General features: G+C 46.9%; 7 protein-coding genes across 7 annotated transcripts; 5 read left to right on the top strand and 2 right to left on the bottom strand.

Moving 5' to 3' along the window:
- The first annotated feature begins 475 nt into the window (after nt 1-475).
- GGS22DRAFT_162900 (uncharacterized protein) lies at nt 476-2093 on the top strand. Its single transcript, XM_047961285.1, has one exon. It carries the CDS (start codon nt 646-648, stop codon nt 1831-1833), a length of 1188 nt encoding a protein of 395 aa, XP_047818990.1. The 5' UTR covers nt 476-645; the 3' UTR covers nt 1834-2093.
- Nucleotides 2094-2547: 454 nt separating this feature from the next.
- GGS22DRAFT_139565 (initiator tRNA phosphoribosyl transferase) lies at nt 2548-4347 on the top strand. The gene has a single exon (XM_047958685.1). It carries the CDS (start codon nt 2671-2673, stop codon nt 4051-4053), a length of 1383 nt encoding a protein of 460 aa, XP_047818989.1. The 5' UTR covers nt 2548-2670; the 3' UTR covers nt 4054-4347.
- Nucleotides 4348-5128: 781 nt separating this feature from the next.
- GGS22DRAFT_139567 (uncharacterized protein) lies at nt 5129-6734 on the top strand. The gene is made up of 4 exons (XM_047958686.1): nt 5129-5536; nt 5593-5629; nt 5685-5752; nt 5806-6734. Exons 1-4 carry the CDS (start codon nt 5387-5389, stop codon nt 6661-6663), a joined length of 1113 nt encoding a protein of 370 aa, XP_047818988.1. The 5' UTR covers nt 5129-5386; the 3' UTR covers nt 6664-6734.
- GGS22DRAFT_139582 (uncharacterized protein) lies at nt 6735-9122 on the bottom strand. Its single transcript, XM_047958687.1, has 2 exons — nt 8585-9122; nt 6735-8527 (listed from the first exon to the last, which is right to left on the bottom strand). The coding sequence occupies exons 1-2, from the start codon at nt 9029-9031 to the stop codon at nt 6806-6808; spliced, it is 2169 nt and encodes a 722-aa protein (XP_047818987.1). The 5' UTR covers nt 9032-9122; the 3' UTR covers nt 6735-6805.
- A 1445-nt stretch (nt 9123-10567) lies between these two features.
- On the bottom strand, nt 10568-12018 carry GGS22DRAFT_139555 (Rox3-domain-containing protein). Its single transcript, XM_047958684.1, has 3 exons — nt 11722-12018; nt 11403-11607; nt 10568-11272 (listed from the first exon to the last, which is right to left on the bottom strand). Exons 1-3 carry the CDS (start codon nt 11842-11844, stop codon nt 10581-10583), a joined length of 1020 nt encoding a protein of 339 aa, XP_047818986.1. The 5' UTR covers nt 11845-12018; the 3' UTR covers nt 10568-10580.
- A 1957-nt stretch (nt 12019-13975) lies between these two features.
- On the top strand, nt 13976-15691 carry GGS22DRAFT_139542 (ubiquitin-conjugating enzyme/RWD-like protein). The gene is made up of 3 exons (XM_047958683.1): nt 13976-14813; nt 14877-14960; nt 15025-15691. Exons 1-3 carry the CDS (start codon nt 14721-14723, stop codon nt 15553-15555), a joined length of 708 nt encoding a protein of 235 aa, XP_047818985.1. The 5' UTR covers nt 13976-14720; the 3' UTR covers nt 15556-15691.
- A 936-nt stretch (nt 15692-16627) lies between these two features.
- On the top strand, nt 16628-20410 carry GGS22DRAFT_139527 (uncharacterized protein). The gene is made up of 8 exons (XM_047958682.1): nt 16628-17081; nt 17174-17236; nt 17298-17361; nt 17423-17524; nt 17610-19019; nt 19076-19380; nt 19435-19554; nt 19609-20410. The coding sequence occupies exons 1-8, from the start codon at nt 16989-16991 to the stop codon at nt 20029-20031; spliced, it is 2580 nt and encodes an 859-aa protein (XP_047818984.1). The 5' UTR covers nt 16628-16988; the 3' UTR covers nt 20032-20410.
- Nucleotides 20411-21051: the final 641 nt, after the last annotated feature.

Raw genomic sequence — 21051 nt, 5'->3', positions numbered from 1 at the left:
AACTGGAACCCTGAAAGAGTAGGATGGGTATAATGGAAATGAATACATGAGTTGGGCAATAATCGAATATTGTTAAAATATTGTCGGGAAAAGGACTTCTTATCAAAGGATTCTCAGCAGAGAATGGTCCCAGAGCTGAACACCTCATAGTCTTGAGTACTCCTAAACCTATTAAGTATATAAAAGTTACGGAATAACTTTGTATATAAATTTAGTTAATTCTTTCAGATTAAAAGAATTATTCGGAATTGTTTGCCATTGATTTAATGTGAGATGTGAATGTGGAAGTGTGAGAGTTGCGGAAAATTTAGCCACCATCCGGAAAGCGGTTTATACGGGTACAAACATTTGAACTAATAGGTCCTAAGTATGTGAAGAACAAAGGCAGATTGAAGAAACTGCTACCAATAAAGTTCAAAATAGAATGTAAAGGCGACGCAAAGGGAAATGGTACGAATAAAGTTTATTAAGCTATTCCACTAATTAAATTTTAAATCTGCTCTGGGGAAGAAAAAAAAACATCTTGACTCTTAATCTGATGCAAGTCAATCATATCTCATTCATTACACATCACGCATCACACACCACACAATCACACTGAGGCTGCGGTACCCAACTTACCAACCCCAACTGAGATTTTGAGGCATGGAGTCCCTGAGACACCAGCTTTCCGAAACGCAAGATGCGCTTCACAAGAAAACCAGCCAGTTCAGAGATTTGCGTGCAAAGCACACAGAAGAGCTGAATGAGTGGAAGCAGGAGAAGATTAGTTTCGATGCGACGCTGCGACGGCTCGAAGCCGAAGTTCTACAACTACGCCAAGGAAATGGAGCTACCGGAAGTAGCGCGAAGCTACTACCCACCCCAGCAACGGAAGGAATGAAGAATGTAGGCGGAGGCTTAAATCCGAAACCGACTTTGATTAACGAAGGCATCACCACCAGTGCGAAGGTGGGAGGTGGTGGCGATGATGAGACGGTCGTGATATCCCGTTCACGGATGCGAGAGGCGGAGGAAAAGTTCGAGAAGCTAAAGGAAGAGCTAGCTGAAAAAACCAAGCTTTGCGAATCCATACAGCGACGCTTTCCGCCCCCAAGCTGCAGTGTCCGAGTCCCGGAATTCAGCATCACCGACGACGTGTTAATTGTAAACTGGGAAAAATTACGAAGCATGATCAGAGCCCTCACCTTGGAGAAACTCAACCAACCCATCCAACCGAAGCTAGTGCCGGAAAAAGCACGATCGGAATTCGAGGCGCTGACGAGACATTGGAAGTCGTACGTGGGCAACGAGAAATTGACATGCTATATCTTCCGAGCGCTCATCTGGCGGTACCTGCATACGTGTTTATTGCGAAAGCACTGGCAGGTATGGGGAAAGGAACATGGCGACGCAGGTGTCAACCTGGCAAACCTATTCCTGAATAAGGCGTCCGACGACGAATACCACGCCTGGCGAGTGCACACGCTCCGGCTCATGCACCAAACCTGCAAGCCTGACCCGGGCATCATGAACGACGTGACGAACAAGATAGTGGAAGCTACGAAACTATTCGCGACCGGCGACGACACGGATGACCTGAAGAAGAAGCTATCGGAGATTGTGGCCGCGGCGGCGGAATTCAGCAGTATCTTCGGTCGCTCACACTATCAGACCTTGATGACGGATAAACCCGGCAGCCAGCTCAATTACGGATTCCCGTACAAGCCGGAAACGATGGATGTGAAGGGCAAGTTAGGAACACACACAATTGTGGATCTGATGGTTACGCCATGTCTGCTGAAGAAAGACCCGGATTACGCTGTGCTGGTGAAAGCGGAGGTTATCTGCTGAGGGGAGGGACTGTGAGATTCGTGGAATTAATGAGAACTAGGTTCTTGCCTACCTAGGTGCGATAAAATGCAGAATCGGTGGAGGCGCGAAATGGATTTGCGACGAGGCACGGAAAATCTGAATCATGCGACGATAGCAACGCAACAATTGTTCTTATCCATGGATGAGTATGTGCTTCGTGATATGAAGCATAAGAGGCCATTGTTTGATACCCATCCCTATTACTTAAGTCTTAGGTACCTACCTACAGTTAGATAGGCAGTTAATGAACTCATCAACCCTATCTGAAAATCGATAGTTTTGATACTAAACGTTCTGGTCTTTGCTTACAACTGTAATCTAGCGGAGATAGGTTTAGGAATCGTTAAATAAGACGCTTACCTTCAGTACCTGTACAGAAGGCGCATTCAAAAGATTTTGCCATAGGCGGATCAACACCAGCTGGCGCTGTATCCGCTCACAGCTGTCACCCAGCTGCTGACTGCTGGCTCTAATCCCCTCGACAGCTGCAAACACTCATGCCAACAGTTGGCTTGCAGCTGTGGTCCACCTCAATGCCAGCTGTTGCCGATCTACCTATGGCAAAATGTTTTGAATGCGCCTTCTGTAGGTATTAGATCAATAGCTTTTTAGCGTGCCAGTCTGTCAGCTGTGGCGCTTCTCTCCACTATTAAACATACCGAGCCCCTCCTTCTCCCCCCTAATTGTTCCAATCAACACCGGCCTGAATTTGCTACTAAACCCAGGTCTTTTCATCAGTTACTATTTCATATTGGGTATTCAACTTGGATTATTTCTCTTGGCTATAAATATACCTATCCAAAGGCATTCATATATATGGCTACTACCGCCGCGGAGCTTGTTTTCTCGCCACAAGCAAACCACAATTTCTCACGCATTCTCAACGACCTAAAACGGTCGAACCTCTCCATCACCAATCGCCTGCGCTCCATACGGGAAGATGCAGATTTCGTATCCGAGGTAGCCACTGCATTCTCCCGTCCGCTAATCGCCAATGAGCGATGCGGGAGCTGGTACATCTCCCCTGAGACAAAGGCCGGGTCCGCTTATTTTAAGAGTACGGACGGCCATACCGGACAATGGAGATTCAGCACGCGACGGCTGAACCTCCAACTATTAAGCATAATTGGGAGTAACGATGGCTGCATCATAGTGGATTCGACTAGGAGAGGCAAACGAATGCCCGATGCTCTAAGCAAGACCGTACCGATTTGGTGCTGCGTCCTGAACCGTGTTCTATTCCCCGACACTCCGGCGTTCCACGAGCTTCACACGCCTCCTAATGCTGTCTCGGAGTCTGAACACGCCCAGATCGATTCCAGGATCCCCGAGCATGTGGATTCTCTCAGGGCACTCGACATCAATTTAGATGTCTTACGCCAACAGGTGAAGAAGCCTCTTAGGCCTATATGGGTAACACAAGATTCCCAGCTGGTACCAACAGATGAGATATTTGACGAATTTCACCCTGTAATCTGCTGTACTAGCTCCCGCAGAGTCGCTGGCGGGGAGATGAGCGAGGGCGGGTACATCCAGGGCGCCGGTGACGACACCGAGAACTGGGCGCTGGGCTTGACCCCGCCTGTTTTCTGGCGCCACGCAGATATCCTGCTATCAACTCCGGAACCTGATTTATCTGATTTGGTGCGCTCATTAGTATCCGATGAAACCGTGAATATGAGCACAACAAGTCCCAGAAAAATTGCGCCATGTCTATCCGTCAGCTGCTTGCCGCTTGGCGCATCACCGCCATCGACTTGCGTCGTTGCTATTTATTCCAAGACCACGGATCCAAGTTCATGGGTTAAAAGCCCATTGCTTATGGAAGTTGGCGTGGGTAAACACAAACTTGCCAGTCGCAATCTTCGCATGGCTCTTCCAGCTATTGGCGACTTTGTACGCCAGTTTCTAGAGCGAACATCAGATTTAGATGCTTCGGAAGACTCAGATTCGAGTTCTCCTGAGCCGAGACAAATTTTAATCGCCTGCGAAACTGGTAAAGATATCTCGATCGGGGTGGCTCTTGCGCTCCTTTGCCAACATTTTGACAGTGAAGGTAAAGTTAGACCACAGCCATCCCCATCCGGCCATACGAAGAGTGATATTAGGGTGAAGCTTAGTCGCATCATGACAAACTTTCCCGAGGCGAACCCAAGCAGAACAACTTTGCAAAGTGTTAATAGCTACCTAATGGGCTAGAAGCCCGGGTCGCTATCAACGCATTGTATCGATGTATTTTAGGGTCTTCTGGTCGTTTGGCCCGAATACATTGTTTTATGCAAGTTTGTCAGATGCTTCTCCAGGCAATCCGAATTGTCTCTAATCTCATGTCGATCTTTGTTATCGCTATGGACCTTCGAAATTTACCGAAGCGAGTAATTGGGTCTAATCAGGTAATTTGAAGATCCCCAAAGATCTGACCTTGTGAAAATCTCAACACAAGCTGGCTTTGTCTTGGGGATCAACGGCCACGTGCATTGGCGTACCAATCGAGATCCGATACCATGGCCCGAGCTAGATCTGTACTAGTCCTGTCCTGCTGTGATTCTCAAACCAGCTTATGTGAACGGTGGTTATCGGTTATCTGTTCATGAGCAAAGCATAAAGGTTCTCTTGTTGTTGTTGGGTATCCGAGGGTGGAAATAGGAAACACTCCATCATCTAGCTCGACTTTATCAAGTTTTGCTTACCGTCTGGATTGATGTCGCTCCTGGGGAATTAATAAGTGATTTATCAGAATCAATCAGAACATCAATTTTAACTTTAGGATGCAACCCCGGTGCCGTCATGTTATCTTCCCAACATCTCATTCGGTCGCTCCGGCATTGTGCGACTCGTAGGATCATGCAGGAACATTGGCTGACGGGGCCGGCCCGATACAACCAAACGGCTGTATTGCCTACCTTAATTCTTCCAAATTTGGTCGTCTCTGGGGTTAAGCTTCGGAGCTGTGGGGCTCGAGATCTTCGATTTAGGAATGAGATGATTCCTATCAGACCCTTAATGCTACTATAAGGATATAGGCCCCTCCTCCTTCGCCGCTAAAGAAGGAGACTGCGAGTGCTCTCGGGCCCGAACCGTAGCTCTGTCTCGACGTCACAGTAAGCCCTAAGCGGCGCGCCGTCCAACCCTCGAAAATGTACAAGAGCCTCGAGCTTTCTGCGTTCGCATTCTTCTATAACATGATACCTACTTAATTTCTCCTCTTGTCTCATCTCGTGTCTCGTTCTCTTCCTTTAAGCAAGCCACTATGTCGGCTAGAGCCAGCACTTCTTCATCATCTGTCATGAAGTTCGGGCTGCAACGTCCCGTATGAGTCTACAGGAACCGATGTGCATGGGATACCCGTAGCTCGAGCACCGCGATATAATTAGCATCGGGATTAAGTGGTTGGTCCTGGAAATCTGCGACCATCCAGGCCTCGCCCTGGAGTTTATTTTATCCTCCCGGGCTGCTGTGGAACGGGTCACAAACTTTGACGTTCCAGCTCGACAGTTTCGAACTTAGTGTTCTTCATCGATGACTTCGAAAAATGCCAGTCTCAGATAATGCTGTCCTATTTTCCTGTATCGTCACGCTTATCTTGGCTATTGCCATCCTAGCCGTCGGGTTACGGCTTCATGTTCGTGTGTCGCTACTCAAGAATCCGGGAAAGGATGATTGGCTATGTCTCGCAGCACTAGTAGGTGTTTTCCGAAGAAGTGCTTCCTTTTGAGAGTAGCTAACAATTTTGTGCAGTGTTGTGGTCTGGGAACCTATCTAGCGAATATGGCTGGTTGGTGAATTCGATGGCGAATATCTTTACAATACTGATCAAATTGCATCACTAGGCGTAGCAGTAGGTTTCGGTGATTCACTGTTAGACATGACCCCTGAAAATCGAACAACCACGCTCAAGGCAAGCCTCCCACCAAAACCACCACCTACCACCCCTCACTAACACCCACCCAGACAATATGGATCTCCCCTCCCCTCTGGGGCCTCTCCTCCTCACTCATAAAAATGTCCATAATAACATCCTACCTCCGAATCTGGTCCGACCGACCCTTCAAACTCCTCTGCCACATCCTCCTCGCCATCCTCACACTCTTCGGTCTCTCCCTCTTCTTCGGCGGCGTATTCGCCTGCGTCCCAATCTCTCTCTCCTGGACGCCTCCATCACCCACCTCGCGCTCCGCATCTCAATGCATCAACCTGCCTCTCTTCATGTTCATAACCTCAACCGTAAACACCGCCCTCGACCTCGTCATCTTCGCCATCCCAGTCCCCCTAGTCCACCGCCTGCAGATCGCCGCGCGCCAGAAAGTCGCGCTAACCGGCGTTTTTACCATCGGCGCCGTCGTCTGTGTCGCTTCCGTCATGCGGCTGGTGTCCATCTACGAGCTGGACACCACCACTGACCCGAGCGAAGGCGGCATTCGTCTAGGCCTATGGTCCGGCATCGAGAGTAACCTCGCTATAACCTGCGCCTGCCTGCCTACCTTGCGACCCGTGATAGCACGTGTGTTCCCGCGGCTATTACTAAGCGCCACATCGCACAGCGCGCCGAGCTGGGGGCGGAGGAGCGCGGGCGTGAGTGCAGGGGGCTCGCGGCGGTGGACGCGGCGCGAGACGGGCACGTACCGGGTGCCCGAGCTGCAGACTGATGAGTTTAGCCGGTACGATGACCGCAAGCTAGGACATGAAGATATAGAGATGGGCGCGATCCGGGTGAACTCGAGCTTCCGAGTCGACGTCGAGAGCGTCGGGGCGCCGACTCCGGCGCACGTAGATAGGCATGACCACACGTCGTATATGGATTTAAGCTAATGAATGAATACTAAAATTTGATTCTACCGCCTGACCACATGATAATAATTAATGCTTGGCCCAATACTAGCTGTCTATAGGTATATTGTCTCATCACAAGACTAGTTGCGCTTCGAGAGAGAGGGTATCGATCTCACATCTTTCAGCCCATTTCCAAAACAGCCTTTTTAGTCATGTCATCCTGAACCCAGCTGACGATAGTTTGACCGACATCACCGACGAGTCTTTCGTAGTGTTCGCCTCTGAAGAATAGACCTGTATGCGCGCCGACTTGATCTGTGTCTTTCATGAAGATCTTGACCCATTTCGGATCCATTTGGCCATTTACCATTGGTGGTGTGTTGCAGAACTTTCGTTCCTTTGGTTGCTTGACAGGTTTGGTCTTGTTTTGCGATTTCCCCGACGGACTCGGTAGAGGCGATGCAATGTCATGATCTGAACTTCTCGATTCCTGTAAAGTTAGGGGATGAGGTGCATGTTTCGACGTAGCCTCTTCTAAAGTTGGGGGTTTTGATGCGGCAGCCATGGCCTCTTCTTTCTTGCGCCGTTTCTGTTCTTCCTTCTCTCGCTTCTCTGTCTCTTGTGCCAGTTTCTTTTTTCTCTTATCGAAAATCTTCTGTCTCTCTTTGATTGTCCTCTCTCGCTCCTTTACGAGCTTAGCGTAATCTTTCTGTGCACGCTTCGCCTCTCTTTCGGCCTGTTTCCGGGTATCTTTATCCGTATACTGTTCTAAATTTGGGGGTTCAGGTTCTTGAGGAAGTTCTGGGATCGCTGGGAGATCAAGACCTAAAGCTGCTATGGAGTCGCTGAGATTGGTGGTCCCAACCGTGTCATGAGTCTCCGAGAATTCTTTAGAAAGGTGATGGTCCTGGCTTTGTTGGGGATTCGTGTCTGTGTTATCTCCACTACCAGAAGGCTCAACGTCAACTAGGCAAGGTTCTAAAGATTTGCTCTTAGAGTCCTCTAGCGACTGTTGAGATAAACTGGATTCAGGCATTGGTTCGGGATCTTCAGAGATTGGTTCTGGGTCAAGTAGCTGCAAACCTGGACCCTCGCCGTCCGCATCACAATATTCCTCTTCAGAAGCGGCGTTTGTCAGGATGTGTTTACTTGAAGGGCTGTTATGATTCTGAATTGAAACCTGTGGTGTTGAGGGCGCCGAATGTATACTGTTTGGTACCTCAGGGGTTTCTGGTCTGTTTTCTGGTCTGTTATCAGAATTCTGGGCTTTGGGCTTCTTAGGATACCCGTGGCACACGGTGTAGTATTGAGTAAATCGAATTTGGGGAGGTACGTGAGGGAAGCCGTGGTGCTTTATGTCGTCAACATCTTCTAGCTTACGAATATTTTCGTAGCGCGTCTTTAGACCATTGATATCTATAAGGCAGCCTCCAAATTCCATATGCGACATGATGTGGTTAGTGGCAGCATCTACAAGACCCTCTGAATTATGCTTCTCAACAAAGTGTACAATGTTCCTCCACCAACCCCTGTCTTGTAAACGGACGTCGTTGGTGAACGATGGGTTGAAATTTGGATCGAACGTTATACCATGCCGTCCACGAATCCCTGGTGAACTCGAAGAGTGCGACGAAACCAGAGAGGCGCCCGACGGATCAGAGTATATTGAAGTACTTGCTGAAGTGATGTTAGATATGGGCACAGCTGATTCATCCTCTGGTATCAGATCTTCTGGTACGTTGGCTGGGTCTGGTCTGTCTGGCTTCTCTGGTTTTGGCCGAAACAAGCTGGCAATGCCGGCTGTGATAATACCAGGATGAAGCCCAAGGAGGGGCACATCTAAATGCACTGTCCCTAGGATACGATGGAGGAAGTATCCAATACGATATTGATCCCTCGACGGCTAATTAACTGTTAGCCACCTAGGTAATGGGACAGTGGATGCAGAGCGGGTTCTTACCATCAAGGCAATATCAGCAGCTAACATTCCTCCCATGGAGTGACCGAGAAGCACCACGTCAGTAGTAGGCGATTCATGAGGGGCCAGCCATTGGCTAAAGTTATCACGAGCTACATCGATGGTTTTATAGGTCTTGTATCTTGGGTAAATCTTGGTATGAATAACATGAGTCTCAACAAGTGCTAGCTTGAGGTAGCGATGTACATGGGCTGGAAATGATTGAAAGGAAGAGTCGTTACCCATGAAACCATGGATATATATGACCAGAAGTTTCCGGCGCCCGGAGTCATTCTGCTCTGATGGTGATGGGAGTAAAGATTGGGAAGAGGACGAACGCGGATCGTCTGAAGCAGTATTATATGGCGCAGGCGACGAGCTCTGCCATTGAAGATCCATCTTGGGCTCGGTGACGTCTAGAGGTGAATGGTATGAAGACTTTTGACTCATGATGGTAGTGATGTGAATTAGTCTTATTAAGAATGAATATCAGGTAGATGAGTGGATGTTCTTCTATTTGAACCTAAGCCGAGGCCAAGGGAGGCTCAGCAATAAAGTAGTTCGGTAGTTCAGTGACGTAAGTTATGGTTGACCAAAGCCTATCTGTTTTCGATTGAGCGATCCTGTTGATTTCATAGCTGAGTGATAAGTAGAAAATGATGACAAATGGCCGGAAGAATGAATGTTCTCGTTAAATATCCAGTCACAAAATCACCACGCATATAAGGTTCAAAAGCGGAGTGGGAGAATAGAAGTTGAAGTCGTAGTTGGGAAGTTACGAGCTGAGTGCGACAAACAAGTACGATAAACGAGACATCTCCCCTGCCACTAGGAAGTGTGGGGCCTCCTAGACATGTACCTGCGCATGCCTCAGCCCCGATGTGTAGGTAGTACCTAAAGTCACCTAAAATCACTTAGTGATTGTCACCATCATAATCTGGGCCATTTCTCCTATAAAACGATGGACGATACTTAGGTTATTCTTTAAGTCACTTATTTTAATTACACAATGACGTAAGTCATAGTATACTAAGTGCTAGTTCTTGAGTAAGAATTGCCATAAGCGCACTGACGAATGAGTTGTGAAGATTTTCATATGCCTACCTAGCCAGCAAGCGTAACCCAGTGGTTAGCATACCGTCCCTTAATTGAGAGAGGTATAGAACTCTCATGTATGAATCAGACACAAGTTGCATTTTGAAAACCCGAGTTTCAAATTAATCATTTATTCAATTATCGTCGTCGACGCTATTGGAATACCAAGGTTCAAAACCCAGGAAGTAACACCAACAGTGAGAACCTTCATGGACTAATAGGCCAAAAATATAGTGTAGGATAATCCGGTACTCTTCTTCAAGACGGACCTACTACCACAGAGTCTTCGACTACACTGAGCGAGATATTTTTCAATATCAGGCTCTACCCTTTTCACGAGAATATATCTAGTGAGTACTTACGCTGGATGATGCCTCTCAGAATCAACCGCGAAGATAGTTGAAGGGTATTGCAGAACCGAGTTAAAGCCCAATCCGAATTGCATTAGAGAACTAGGCATCTGGAGCTGTCTAGAAAACTACACAGAATTGCTCATGTCCCACTGGCAACGTTCGTCATTGCCATGATGCAAATAGCCCCCTGTGCCCTCATTCAACCGATTTTTATTGTTCCCCTCAAATCAATATGTACGACAAGCTAGGCTTGGTCGTGCTTGTCATCCGAACCCACGAAAAAGTAGGTATGTATTCAGACGCCCGAGCCTATACATCTTGCCACTCGAACTCCTTACGCCATGCTGAAATCATGAGAAATACAAATGACTGGAGCGTGCTGCCTCGGAATGCCACCTTCAACAAGGTGTTTCAAGAATCTGTCCGTTGTGGCCACTACACGAACCGTCATGTCTCGTCCTTGACTGGGTATCTTTGGATTATGTTCCTATCCTGCTGCCGTAGTGTTGACCGCCAGCGCCGCTGAAAGATGTTTTCCCAGTAGGGTTCTGTCATCGGTTAGTGAAGAGGCTTGCAGAAGACGGACGGTCTGTTTGCACCTGTTTTCTCCTCTTCAGCTTCGATCGGTCATCTCCGTCACCCGTCGAATATCCACCCGCGTCGTCATCTCCATAGCCTTCGCCGTATCCCTCAAAGCTGCTATCCTGGTAACTTCGCTTCTTTCCGAGTCGACGGGCACGATCTATCTGGGGCGTCAAAGGCTTGCTCGGTTTCGGAGTGATTCCAAGGGCTGAGGCCGCTGGAGTGCTAGGCGCCGTTGGCCGCGTAGACTGGTCGTTGCTGGCCTTTTTCGGCAAGGTGCTAGGCGCCAAGTCACCAAGGACGGAGCTGTCCCAAGACGTCTTCGGTATTAAGCCTCGGGCCATCGTAGTCGCTCGGGTTAACTGTGCTTGGTTCATCTGCATTAAGCCTTTCTCAATCTCCCTCCCTTGTACCTCCATAGCAAACCACGTATCCTCGGGAACAACGGATAATGCTAGCAGACCATCTAGCGTCTCTGGTTCTTTTTTGACAGCGTCAAAGTGGCCGCTTAGTCCCAAAGTTCGAATATGTCCTTTATACGTCTTACGTAGCGCATTTTTCTCTCCATTGGGCTTTGTGCGGGCGACTTCGGCAGCAACTCCGGTTAAATCGAACATCTTGAAAAAGTCGTCGGATAGAGACGGATAAGAGGTGGGATAGGCTAGAAAAGAACAGTGTCAACCAAAAAGTACGAATCCTATTCAAGCATCATCTTCAGGAATCACCGCCGATCTGGGGAAGAGAGGGATGATTGGAAGTGTGGCTTGTGTGAGACTAAAAGGGAGCCTTACGAGTACTGCGAAGAAGGTATTTTTCGCCAACATCTAGGTGTAGGTTCTCAATACCAACTCGGCGATTCTCGAGGTAGACCTTCTTTTGCTCATGATCTCCAGCGTCGTCGAAAGGATATTTTCGCTTCGTCGAGTAAATATCCGCCATCGCGGCATCGTGAGACATATCGGTCGCTTGGGCTGATCCATTAACGCTATGTGCCGGCTGCGATAGGTTGCAAAATTAGCAACTAAATTCTTATAGAAAATGAAAATAGTATGACGGTTTGATATAGACAAAAATATGACACGCCACAATATTTTAAATTCTTTGACTTACGGTTGGCAAAGCAGTAGTGATTGAGGTCATGGAACTGTTCATGCTCGATACCTGATCACCTGTGCTCGGAGATAATTGAGAAGGGCTTTGGGGTGTTTGGGGGTTGAATGACATGGTCGCCATCGAGAAAAGATGGTGAACAGGTTATGAGTATCGTAACTTCAAAGCGCGGAGTGATTCTGAGGCAGAGCAGTCGGCAGAGAATCGTAGCGAGTGCGAGCAAAAATTGACGTCGGAGCGCTGACTAGAAACGGGGGGAATGAGACGGAAGATAGCGACGGGAAGGCGAAAGAAGTGTCCCGGAGGATAACTCGATTGATTAATGACGATGCGCTCGATGGGCGATTGTCGGTAAAATGGAGTTGGGTAGATAGGGTGATGAAGATTATCGATCTCACTGTGGCGAGTCGCGCCAAACCGCCGACCGGCTGTTGTGGTCGAATAATCCCGAGTCCACGATCATTCACCGACTTAAATCCTCCGCAAATTCGTATGAATAGATAAAAAACAGTTGATATCGGATATATGAGCGACGTAATCGTTTGAGGGGTGTTTCGCGATGCGTCGTCGTTGTCGCTGTCGATTGTGAGGGGAAACGTGGTCGACAGGTTCGTTGTTGTTAAATGAAAGAAATGCAAGGTGAAGTTGTAGGTGACGGACAGAATGGGCGGACGGGGGGAGGAACATTCAAGTGTGCAGGTGGTGCTTGCCTTGCGACTGGGCAACTCGCCTGGTTCCGCAAGGCTCCGCTTTTTATACAACCACGCCATAGCGCTGAACTTTTTAAACACCCCATAAATACTGACTGTACTTAATAGTAGTGGACCATGTCCCGACTGATGGCATCGGGTTCTGTACTACACACCACTAAAGCTTTGAATCTATCCATTCATCAACAGGACGTTACACGATGAAATCGTTAGAACTACCTTATAGCCTACCTAGTACTGTAGGTAGGTAATTACCTAAGTGATAGATATAAGTGCATTCACATATAGGTACTGTTCAACATATCTTCCAACTCATCTAATATTAATACAACATTTAATATGACTAGGTACAAATCATGACTATTAGCTCTCTCTAGCTTGATAGATTATGATCTATGATTGTAAATTATAACGAGGTTGTCCTATTTACTACCTATTGAATGTCTCACGATCTAATACCTAAAATCGTAGTTCTCCCTGGCGGCCTCACGCTCGGCCTTTAAGCCAATTGATGTCGTGTGCACTCCTATTCCATGGATCTTTACAAGCAGTCCACGCCAATTGCCCAAACTACTAGGTACTGAACTATATGTGTTGGGTGACAGCAAGCAATGTTCTTAGCCTCTTCGTTAGAGTATAAATTCTATGGACCGTTTGATATCGCAACGAATTGTAATAGGATTCATCAAACCCGAGAAACCCCAAAGTTATCCACAATTTGAGATTTCATAGGCTTGAAATAGGTGCCACGGTTCCTGGATGCAGCCTCACGGCGAGGTTCATATATGTACGTGGAAGTATACATATTAGGCACATTAATGAATGAAGGTCTAAATTAACAACAGTATCAATACCCTAATGCCTTCACACATGTATGTGCATGACAAGTTGGCTGAAGAGTAGGTATGTTTGTAGGTATGAATATATTTCGACCTGAACTAGAGCTATCATATGTACCAGGTTTGTCGTGGATATGCTACCTATGTAAGTACCTTGTAGGTACCTGGGAGTTGATTTTTTTTTTTTCGACCACACTCGCCTCCCTAATACAACAACACCATCTATAGGATCCACGGAAGTATGCTAAACATCAAGTGGTCCCGCATTATTGGTCACGGGACAAAGGTCCCGAGGGATGCTTAGTACAAGGCAAAGGAAATTGCTAACAAAGCAACAACAATCGAAAATAATGATATCGACATACTTAGTAATATTTAACACTATGCCTTAAATCTTTGTATTGAACGTTTCTCCTAATTCCTGAATAATTCCCAAGGGTAAATACCGAAAATCGAGAGCCACCGTAGGAATAAGTACTTGGTAGGTACCTATCGAAGTAAGACGGGATTTGGATTACGGCTATCGGATTTTTCGTAACCTTGGAAAATTTTAAAGTCATTGTATTATCTATTTAAAGTCGCCTAGCAACATGCATACATGAAGACTTAGGTACCTAAGGTATGAAGAATATATTATGAAGTAGATATGCCTTTTACCCTTGCCGAGGTATGTACGTGTTAATAACCTTGGAAGACAACCTTGAAGTAATACTCTGCCTGTCCAGTGCCAGGTGTGACTGAGGAGACTAAGCTCGGAAAAAAATTCAATGGCACCTGCAAAAGGCCGTCTTTAAAGTACCGAGCACGGAGTAGTATGTAGTTCCTGCCCTTTTCTCCCCCACCCCCATTAAGTTCGACTTCGAGTCCAAGGAGTCAGGACCACCTGCCAGGGCCACCAGGATCACCAGGCATGGATATATCCCCAATGTTTTATTACCTCATCCGGTGTGGATCCATTTAAGGGACGAGTCAGGCGCCAAGAAATCAAGAAATCGCAGTTACGATGCAATACCTATTACCTTTGACACCAATCCATCTCACCCAGAAACCCCGTTTACCTACATACTTGATTTTATCTCCCATTTCTACATAACACTTCCTTCAAGCTCTACCTAACCATATCGGGCTGCACGGTTAACCCTTCACTCTTCGCTTTCAAGAGAACATCACGACCTTCTTTCTTCACTGGTAGGAAACATTTAAACGGAACAGCGGTGTGTTTCGTGTTTCTAGGGCTTTCCTTACTTTCATTTCTTCTGGTCTGGAGTCATTAGGAGTCATTGGCCCGGTGGCATTTTAATTCCCAACTCCTAACACTTCGACTTCGACTTCGAGTCCGACTTCAATTTCGATTCCGAGGACACGCGAGTCGCACATCTCCGTCGCACCACGTACTCGACACCTTTCCATACAATAACACAGACAATAATTCATAACCCCATTCTTCGCGATGTCAGCATCAAGATTTGGCGGTGGTGGCGCTAAGCATCGGCTGATGTCGGAGATACAAGAACTCTCCAAAGAGAAATGGGTCAACATCGATGTAAGTAAACCCGAATTTGGCCTCATCGTCGTCGGATCATAAATGTGCTAACAATCCACTTAGCTGGTACACGATAATATCCTTCGCTGGCGTCTAGGTCTTATTGTCGTCAATCCCGACAGCGCATTCAATGGAGGTTACTTTAGAGTAAGTGAAGACTGAAACACCAACCCTGGATCGAGATCGGCGCTTACGAAATCGTGGATAATAGGCTGAGATGACATTCACCGACGAATATCCCTACCAACCACCGTCGTTCAGATTTCTTGTTCCTATCTACCATCCCAACGTTTATCCGGACGGTAAACTATGCATCTCCATTCTGCATACGCCGGGTGAGGACCTCACTTCGGGAGAGCAGGCTAGCGAGCGTTGGTCTCCGTTGCAGGGTGTCGAGTCAGTCCTGCGGTCCGTACTTCTACTACTGGACGATCCGGAGATCAATTCCCCGGCGAACGTAGATGCTGGCGTTATGTATCGAGATGACCGCGCCATGTATAACAAGAAAGCACAAGATATCGTCGAGAGGTCCAAGAACGACATTCCCGATGGCTTCGTCATGCCAACCACGCTTGACCCTCCGCCGCCGCCGAAGTCAGCAGATGACGACCCTGCATTTTGGGCCGAGAGTGACGATGAGGAGTTCGATTTCGGAGGTAGCGATACGGGCGAGGATGCAGATTTAGCAGAATTCGATGAGGATGGAGAAGAGGAAGGCATCAGCGACGACGACGACAATTAATGATACCTTGCTTCACGTATATTTTTGAGCCTCGCTACTCGACTGAAGAAGCTCACCGGCAAACCATTTTCTAACTCCGTATACATCTGCATTAGCCGGGGTATGGCGTTTCATGGATCTTGTCTACTATTGGCCCGTTTTCGTTTTTCTCGGACCGTCTTTTCGTCGCATTGGATCGCGTTTGGCCAGCTTTCGCATCTGCTTGAGATAGAGGTTCTTCCAAGGGAACATAGCCGCTAGAGGCATTCTATTGCTATTGAGTTATGGCAGAATGAGGGACTTGCGACATATTCGTAGACGAAATAGGGAACATCATTCGAGTATGGGCCCAAACATTGCGCTATATTGCCCTTTTATCAGTCTGAAGAATTACGCAACAATGTGTACATACGAAATTTGCTATTACAAGATTGACTTTGGCGTCACTGGATATTGGTCTCTGAAATAAACCTTAACTTGGACAATAGTGTATAATATTGAGTGCTTGCGATGCCATGTTGTATGGGAAGAGCAAACTGTATGTGGTATGCGAACTGAAGTCCAGCCGTTGAGATGGGTTTATTACATGGGTACTAGGTACCTAGTAGGTTAGAAATTGAGGATACTGGGTATCTACATTCTTCGTGATTGCTTATTATCATGCTGGTATCTCTAAATCTTGAGAGGATGAATCTTCCCTCTCTACATATACGTCGGTGTTGTAGTACGTACGAAAGGAAGTATGCAGCTAGGTAGAATAATTACCTAATTAATTCCCGTCTTGAGTCTTGCCTATAGGAGATCCCGTGAATATCCCCCACCTTGTACCCAACTTGTTAGTGGGGTTATAAACGCCGACCTAATGTACCTAATGTACCTCCGCAAATCATGGACATTAACCCCTGTTAAAATATGGGTGTTAAGATTCACAGGTACATACATGTGCTAGTATCGTTAGCCCGCCTAAGTACACGCCACAGGTGCACCTGGCAACATCCATTGAACTTCATAGGTAAAATCGTCAGCTTAAGCTAAGCCCGTCTGTCATGTACCCCCCGCCTCAAAAGCTCCTTCTCCCTACCTACACATACAAATCGCAAATCACAAATCACAAGCAAGAATAATGACTTCCAACATCTGAAGATAGCTGTCGCGCTTCAAGATAATATTACTACCTAGGTAATATTTTACACATACCTAGGTAGGAATATCACCTACATTTCTAGCAGCAAGCTTAATAAGGTCCCGATACTTCTTTACCCCATCTCTGCAACCCCTGTATCCTTGTCTGTATTCCTTGTCGTTGCCCGTCCCTCATCATCACTACTCTACTAGCATCTAAACATTATTGACGCTATTAACCCTTCCAACTTTCACGACCTATCTTCCATGACTTAATTTATATTACCTAGTAGTATATCGTTACAACCACGAGATTCTGGGGATCTTTCAGCATGGCGACGACAAGTGAACCGCCAGAGGAGTCAATCATTCTTTTTTGCGACGTCACTGGTCTTACTCGAGGAGAAGTTATCACTCGTTTAAAGGTATGTAATGACGACTTCACATGCTCACTCAATTGTGCGTCTCTACATTTTACGCAACATAATGCTAATGGATTCATCTTATATTTCTCTAGGCAAATAATAACGATCTTCCACGAGCAACAGAGGAGTATTTTGAAAATCCCAGCAGCCAAAAGGTATTTATTCAGGTCTATGAACATATGCGATTTGCAATCGCTTACGCTTAAACAATTCTAGTACAGATGGGATGAATCTCAGTTCGGCATGGATCGCCAAGGCGAGGCCAACGATACAGGTATCTGTATGACACATTCTCGTCTCTTATTAATTCAGCTCCTCGTTTACTAACTTTGGGTGCGCAGCTTTCAATATCCAAGGCCCAGACGAACTTGCGCCTACTAGCTACCAAAACACCGCTGCTCCGACCAGACCACCTTCGAGAGCGAACAATACCTCACCCTTCGGTAAGACGATAGACTAGACTACGAACCAGGCCGCAGGTATTACTCCTGTGTCTACCTCGTATCGAAGCTGACAAATGTTCCTTAGGTGCTCCAACCAACGCTGCCGAAGAAGATGCGAATTTAGAGCGCGCCCTAGCCGAGTCGGCTGCCGAATCAGGAATACCACGCCAAGAAGCTGGCATTGTCGATAGCGAGACGAATTATAAGTATTTTGGTCCCGCGAACCGACCTCAATATGACACCGAGCAGTGGGCCATGGTGCCTACAAAAGCTGCTACGGATACCGAAAAGGCTGATCCTACACCGTCTCAGAGAAAACGGGGATCCGATGCTCCTGCGTTTCTTCGACAGACGAAAGATCATAAACTTGGTTTTCTATTGTCAATTTTCCACCAAGTCCCTCTCGTCAGAAATATCCTCCTTCAATATGGTACACCGGCTAGAAATTATGGTCACAACTCGGAATGGTGGCGAGGTCAACCAATCCTTAAGCATGAGCACCTTGCAGCAATGGCGAGAGGAGAATCAGATTGGGACAGCGAAGCACGTCCAGAGTTTGCTGAAGAACTCCATCGTCTAATGGCGTTCCTTGATAAGACAGAACGTGGATATGGATCTGTCGACTCTCTTGTAGATACCAAGGAAATCGAACCGAATCCGGGAGCATGGGGGGGTTCCGACGCTGAGGATAAGCTATTCGACATCCTAAAACAGGAGGCTAAATCTAATCCCTCGTTCGACATGGATGGTATGATAACAGTAGGCGCAATATTGCCCTGTTCCTCACAAACAGGCGACGGGTCTCAATCAGAAGGTGACGGTGACAGTTCGAGTGACGAGGGTCAAGAGTTCGCGTTTCTCGATACACAGCTAGACCTTGAGCAATATTCATGGGTGAACACATTCTACGACGCCTTAGATCACATTCTGTGGTTGCAGGCATTAAACATCGATCACCCTTTTCCGGAAGGAGCTTGCTATGCTGTCTTATCAAAGGCTGCCGATGTGATAACAGCCCGGTTCAATGGCTCGGGACTATCTAAGCCTTGTGAGATTCCCGCTGTGTTCTACGCCGATCGGTACCTGAAAGATCGAAAGGACCTCGCTCTCAAGTTTCAGACTCAGATGCGATACATTAAGAATAAGCTACGTATGTATGATTTGTTGGAGGCGAATCTACTAAGATGCCATGGACAACGGTGCCACCGGGTGAACGGTCTTGAAGATGGACCACATGACCTCTTCGCTTGTTTGGACGGAATTATCAAGTTCACCGAGAGATTGATGCAGCGCCAGACCAGAAGTGCCCAGTGGCGTTATCATCACGACCGCATAGGAAAGAATATCGAACTCAGCCTAGACGATATTTTCGATATCTACACGTGGAGTGGATCTTACGTCTTCTTACCGGATGAGGAAGAGAGAATGAAGAATTGGAAAGACGTCATAGACGAGGCAAACAAGAAGATCCAGGGGCTAAAGGAGGACTTGGCCAGTAAGTTGATTCCGAGTATTCTAGGGCTAGAAATCAACCTTCTAACCCGGCTATAGAAATCGCGAAGGCAAAGAAGTTTTATTCCGATTCCTTGGAGGTAATCTCGAAACGTCTAACATGCCAGGAAGATGAGGTCGATGATTCGAAGTTCGTCTTTCGGTCGACTTCCGCTTATAATCCGGACTATTGGAATCCTACTCATAAATATTCCCTACGCGGTGTTGCGCTTACGTCTGAGCTGGCATACGTTTGTGTAAGGCAAGGTGTTGAGTCAGTTGATGTTGACAAGGAGTCTAAGCCCAAAGACCAATGGTGGAAGATTGGATACTCTCCAGCCGATGGAACTCCTATCAAGACCGAGGTAGGTTGAGACTCAGCTACTTTCCCTTGGGTTATACTAAATCATATATCACAGAAAGCAACACAGGAAGATGTCCTCCATGCGGCAGGAACAGAGTCTAAATACCCTATTCTTGTCTATGCTACAGAAGCTGCTATGACGGCGACGCCTACTCCGTTGCCGGACGCTCTACGGGTATGTTGCACACTCATTCTATAAATGGAAGCCGGGATATTAATCTCTATGTAGATGTTCATACGCGCGGACAACCGCTCATTTCAGCAGGAACTCGTTCATGAACAAGATCAGGTACAGCCTGCAGATAACCACCCTTCTTCAGGAGTCAGAGCCGAAGATCTTTCGCAGGTCGCTGTCGCACCATCAGGCAAACGGAAATACAGCGTTGGTTCATCGGTAGCCACGCAAGGCAGTTCTCGGGCTGATCTCGCTGAGGTGGACCCTTTCCAGTGGGAAATGCAATCAGAGGTTGACTACGCCAATGCAGAGGAGATGCAAAAATTGCCGGGCAGCACGGTACCACCTAAGTCTCCCGAGATGCAAGAACGTGTTGGGGGACCAGCACCCTTCCTAACTCGGCAAACTTATACGACACTGAGTGACTCTGTCGAGATGATGGACATCGATACGGATGTGGAACATCACGAAGGATGATCGAGTCACGTATGGATTATGGCTTTGACATCTTTCCCGCCGGATTTGCGGGAAGTGAAATTGATGTCTGAATGAGTATTTCGTGAAGACATCAAACGTGTTTAGATTATCGAGATGTTTCGATAAAAAAAAAGGGCGTGTGATGGGTTTGATTCGGTTATATGCATGGAAGGAAATGAAATAATTGAGCAACTGATTTCCTAGTTGTGATGTTTACCCCGGGGTATACCTCCCGGGGGGCCGTGTATACTAAGTACTGTACCATGATGACTTCCACGATACCCAAAGATGGTTAATGAATGAGCATGAGGCATGGATTTACCATTACCGGACCAATAGTGACCTGTAAATTAGGAGTGGTCCTTTTTAAGCTCAAGGGGTCAGCGACTCCGGTATGCTGGATCTGCATATTGATGCAAGATAGCATTCAGCTACGACGTCTCGGCAGTAAAAGCTGTCTACTTGTCATGGCATGAAGCTAAAGCTTCTTCCAAGCGATGTTACTTTGCTTGGTAGACTAAGAAATGCCCAAGCCTATCTACTTGACTTTGCATATATTTTTCATTTAGCCATATATAGGTAGGTACTAGGTAGGTATGTAGATGATTCAAAGTTTGTACTGGTCTGACACAAACATTAAATAGCTATATCCATGTATTGAAGTACTATAATTTCTAGAACCTTCTCACGGTATTGACTGTGATACCAATCATATTAAGACGTATCTGGACAATCATTTGCGCAGCTGTCAACGCTGATCTAAGACAACTGTGCATGTGACTTTTTATTCCAAGTTTCCACCTTGACAGCCTGACTATGTGATCATTCGCCGTCATGGATTCATCACTGTTTTCCATGTCCCAATCCTTGATGTTCGTTAAATAAGTGCGGCTCGTGCGGGAACCCTACAGGACTAACTGCTTTCTTTGTTCTGACTTGCATCGTGGACCTGCTGTACATTCATCCATGGATACCTCCCTGCCTCCTAGTTAGGGAAGTACCTGTGTACTGGTTAACCAA

The sequence above is a fragment of the Annulohypoxylon maeteangense genome, assembly GCF_022496945.1.
Source record: "Annulohypoxylon maeteangense strain CBS 123835 unplaced genomic scaffold GGS22scaffold_8, whole genome shotgun sequence".
NCBI lineage: Eukaryota > Fungi > Ascomycota > Sordariomycetes > Xylariales > Hypoxylaceae > Annulohypoxylon > Annulohypoxylon maeteangense.
This window is presented reverse-complemented; position numbering and strand designations above follow the sequence as displayed.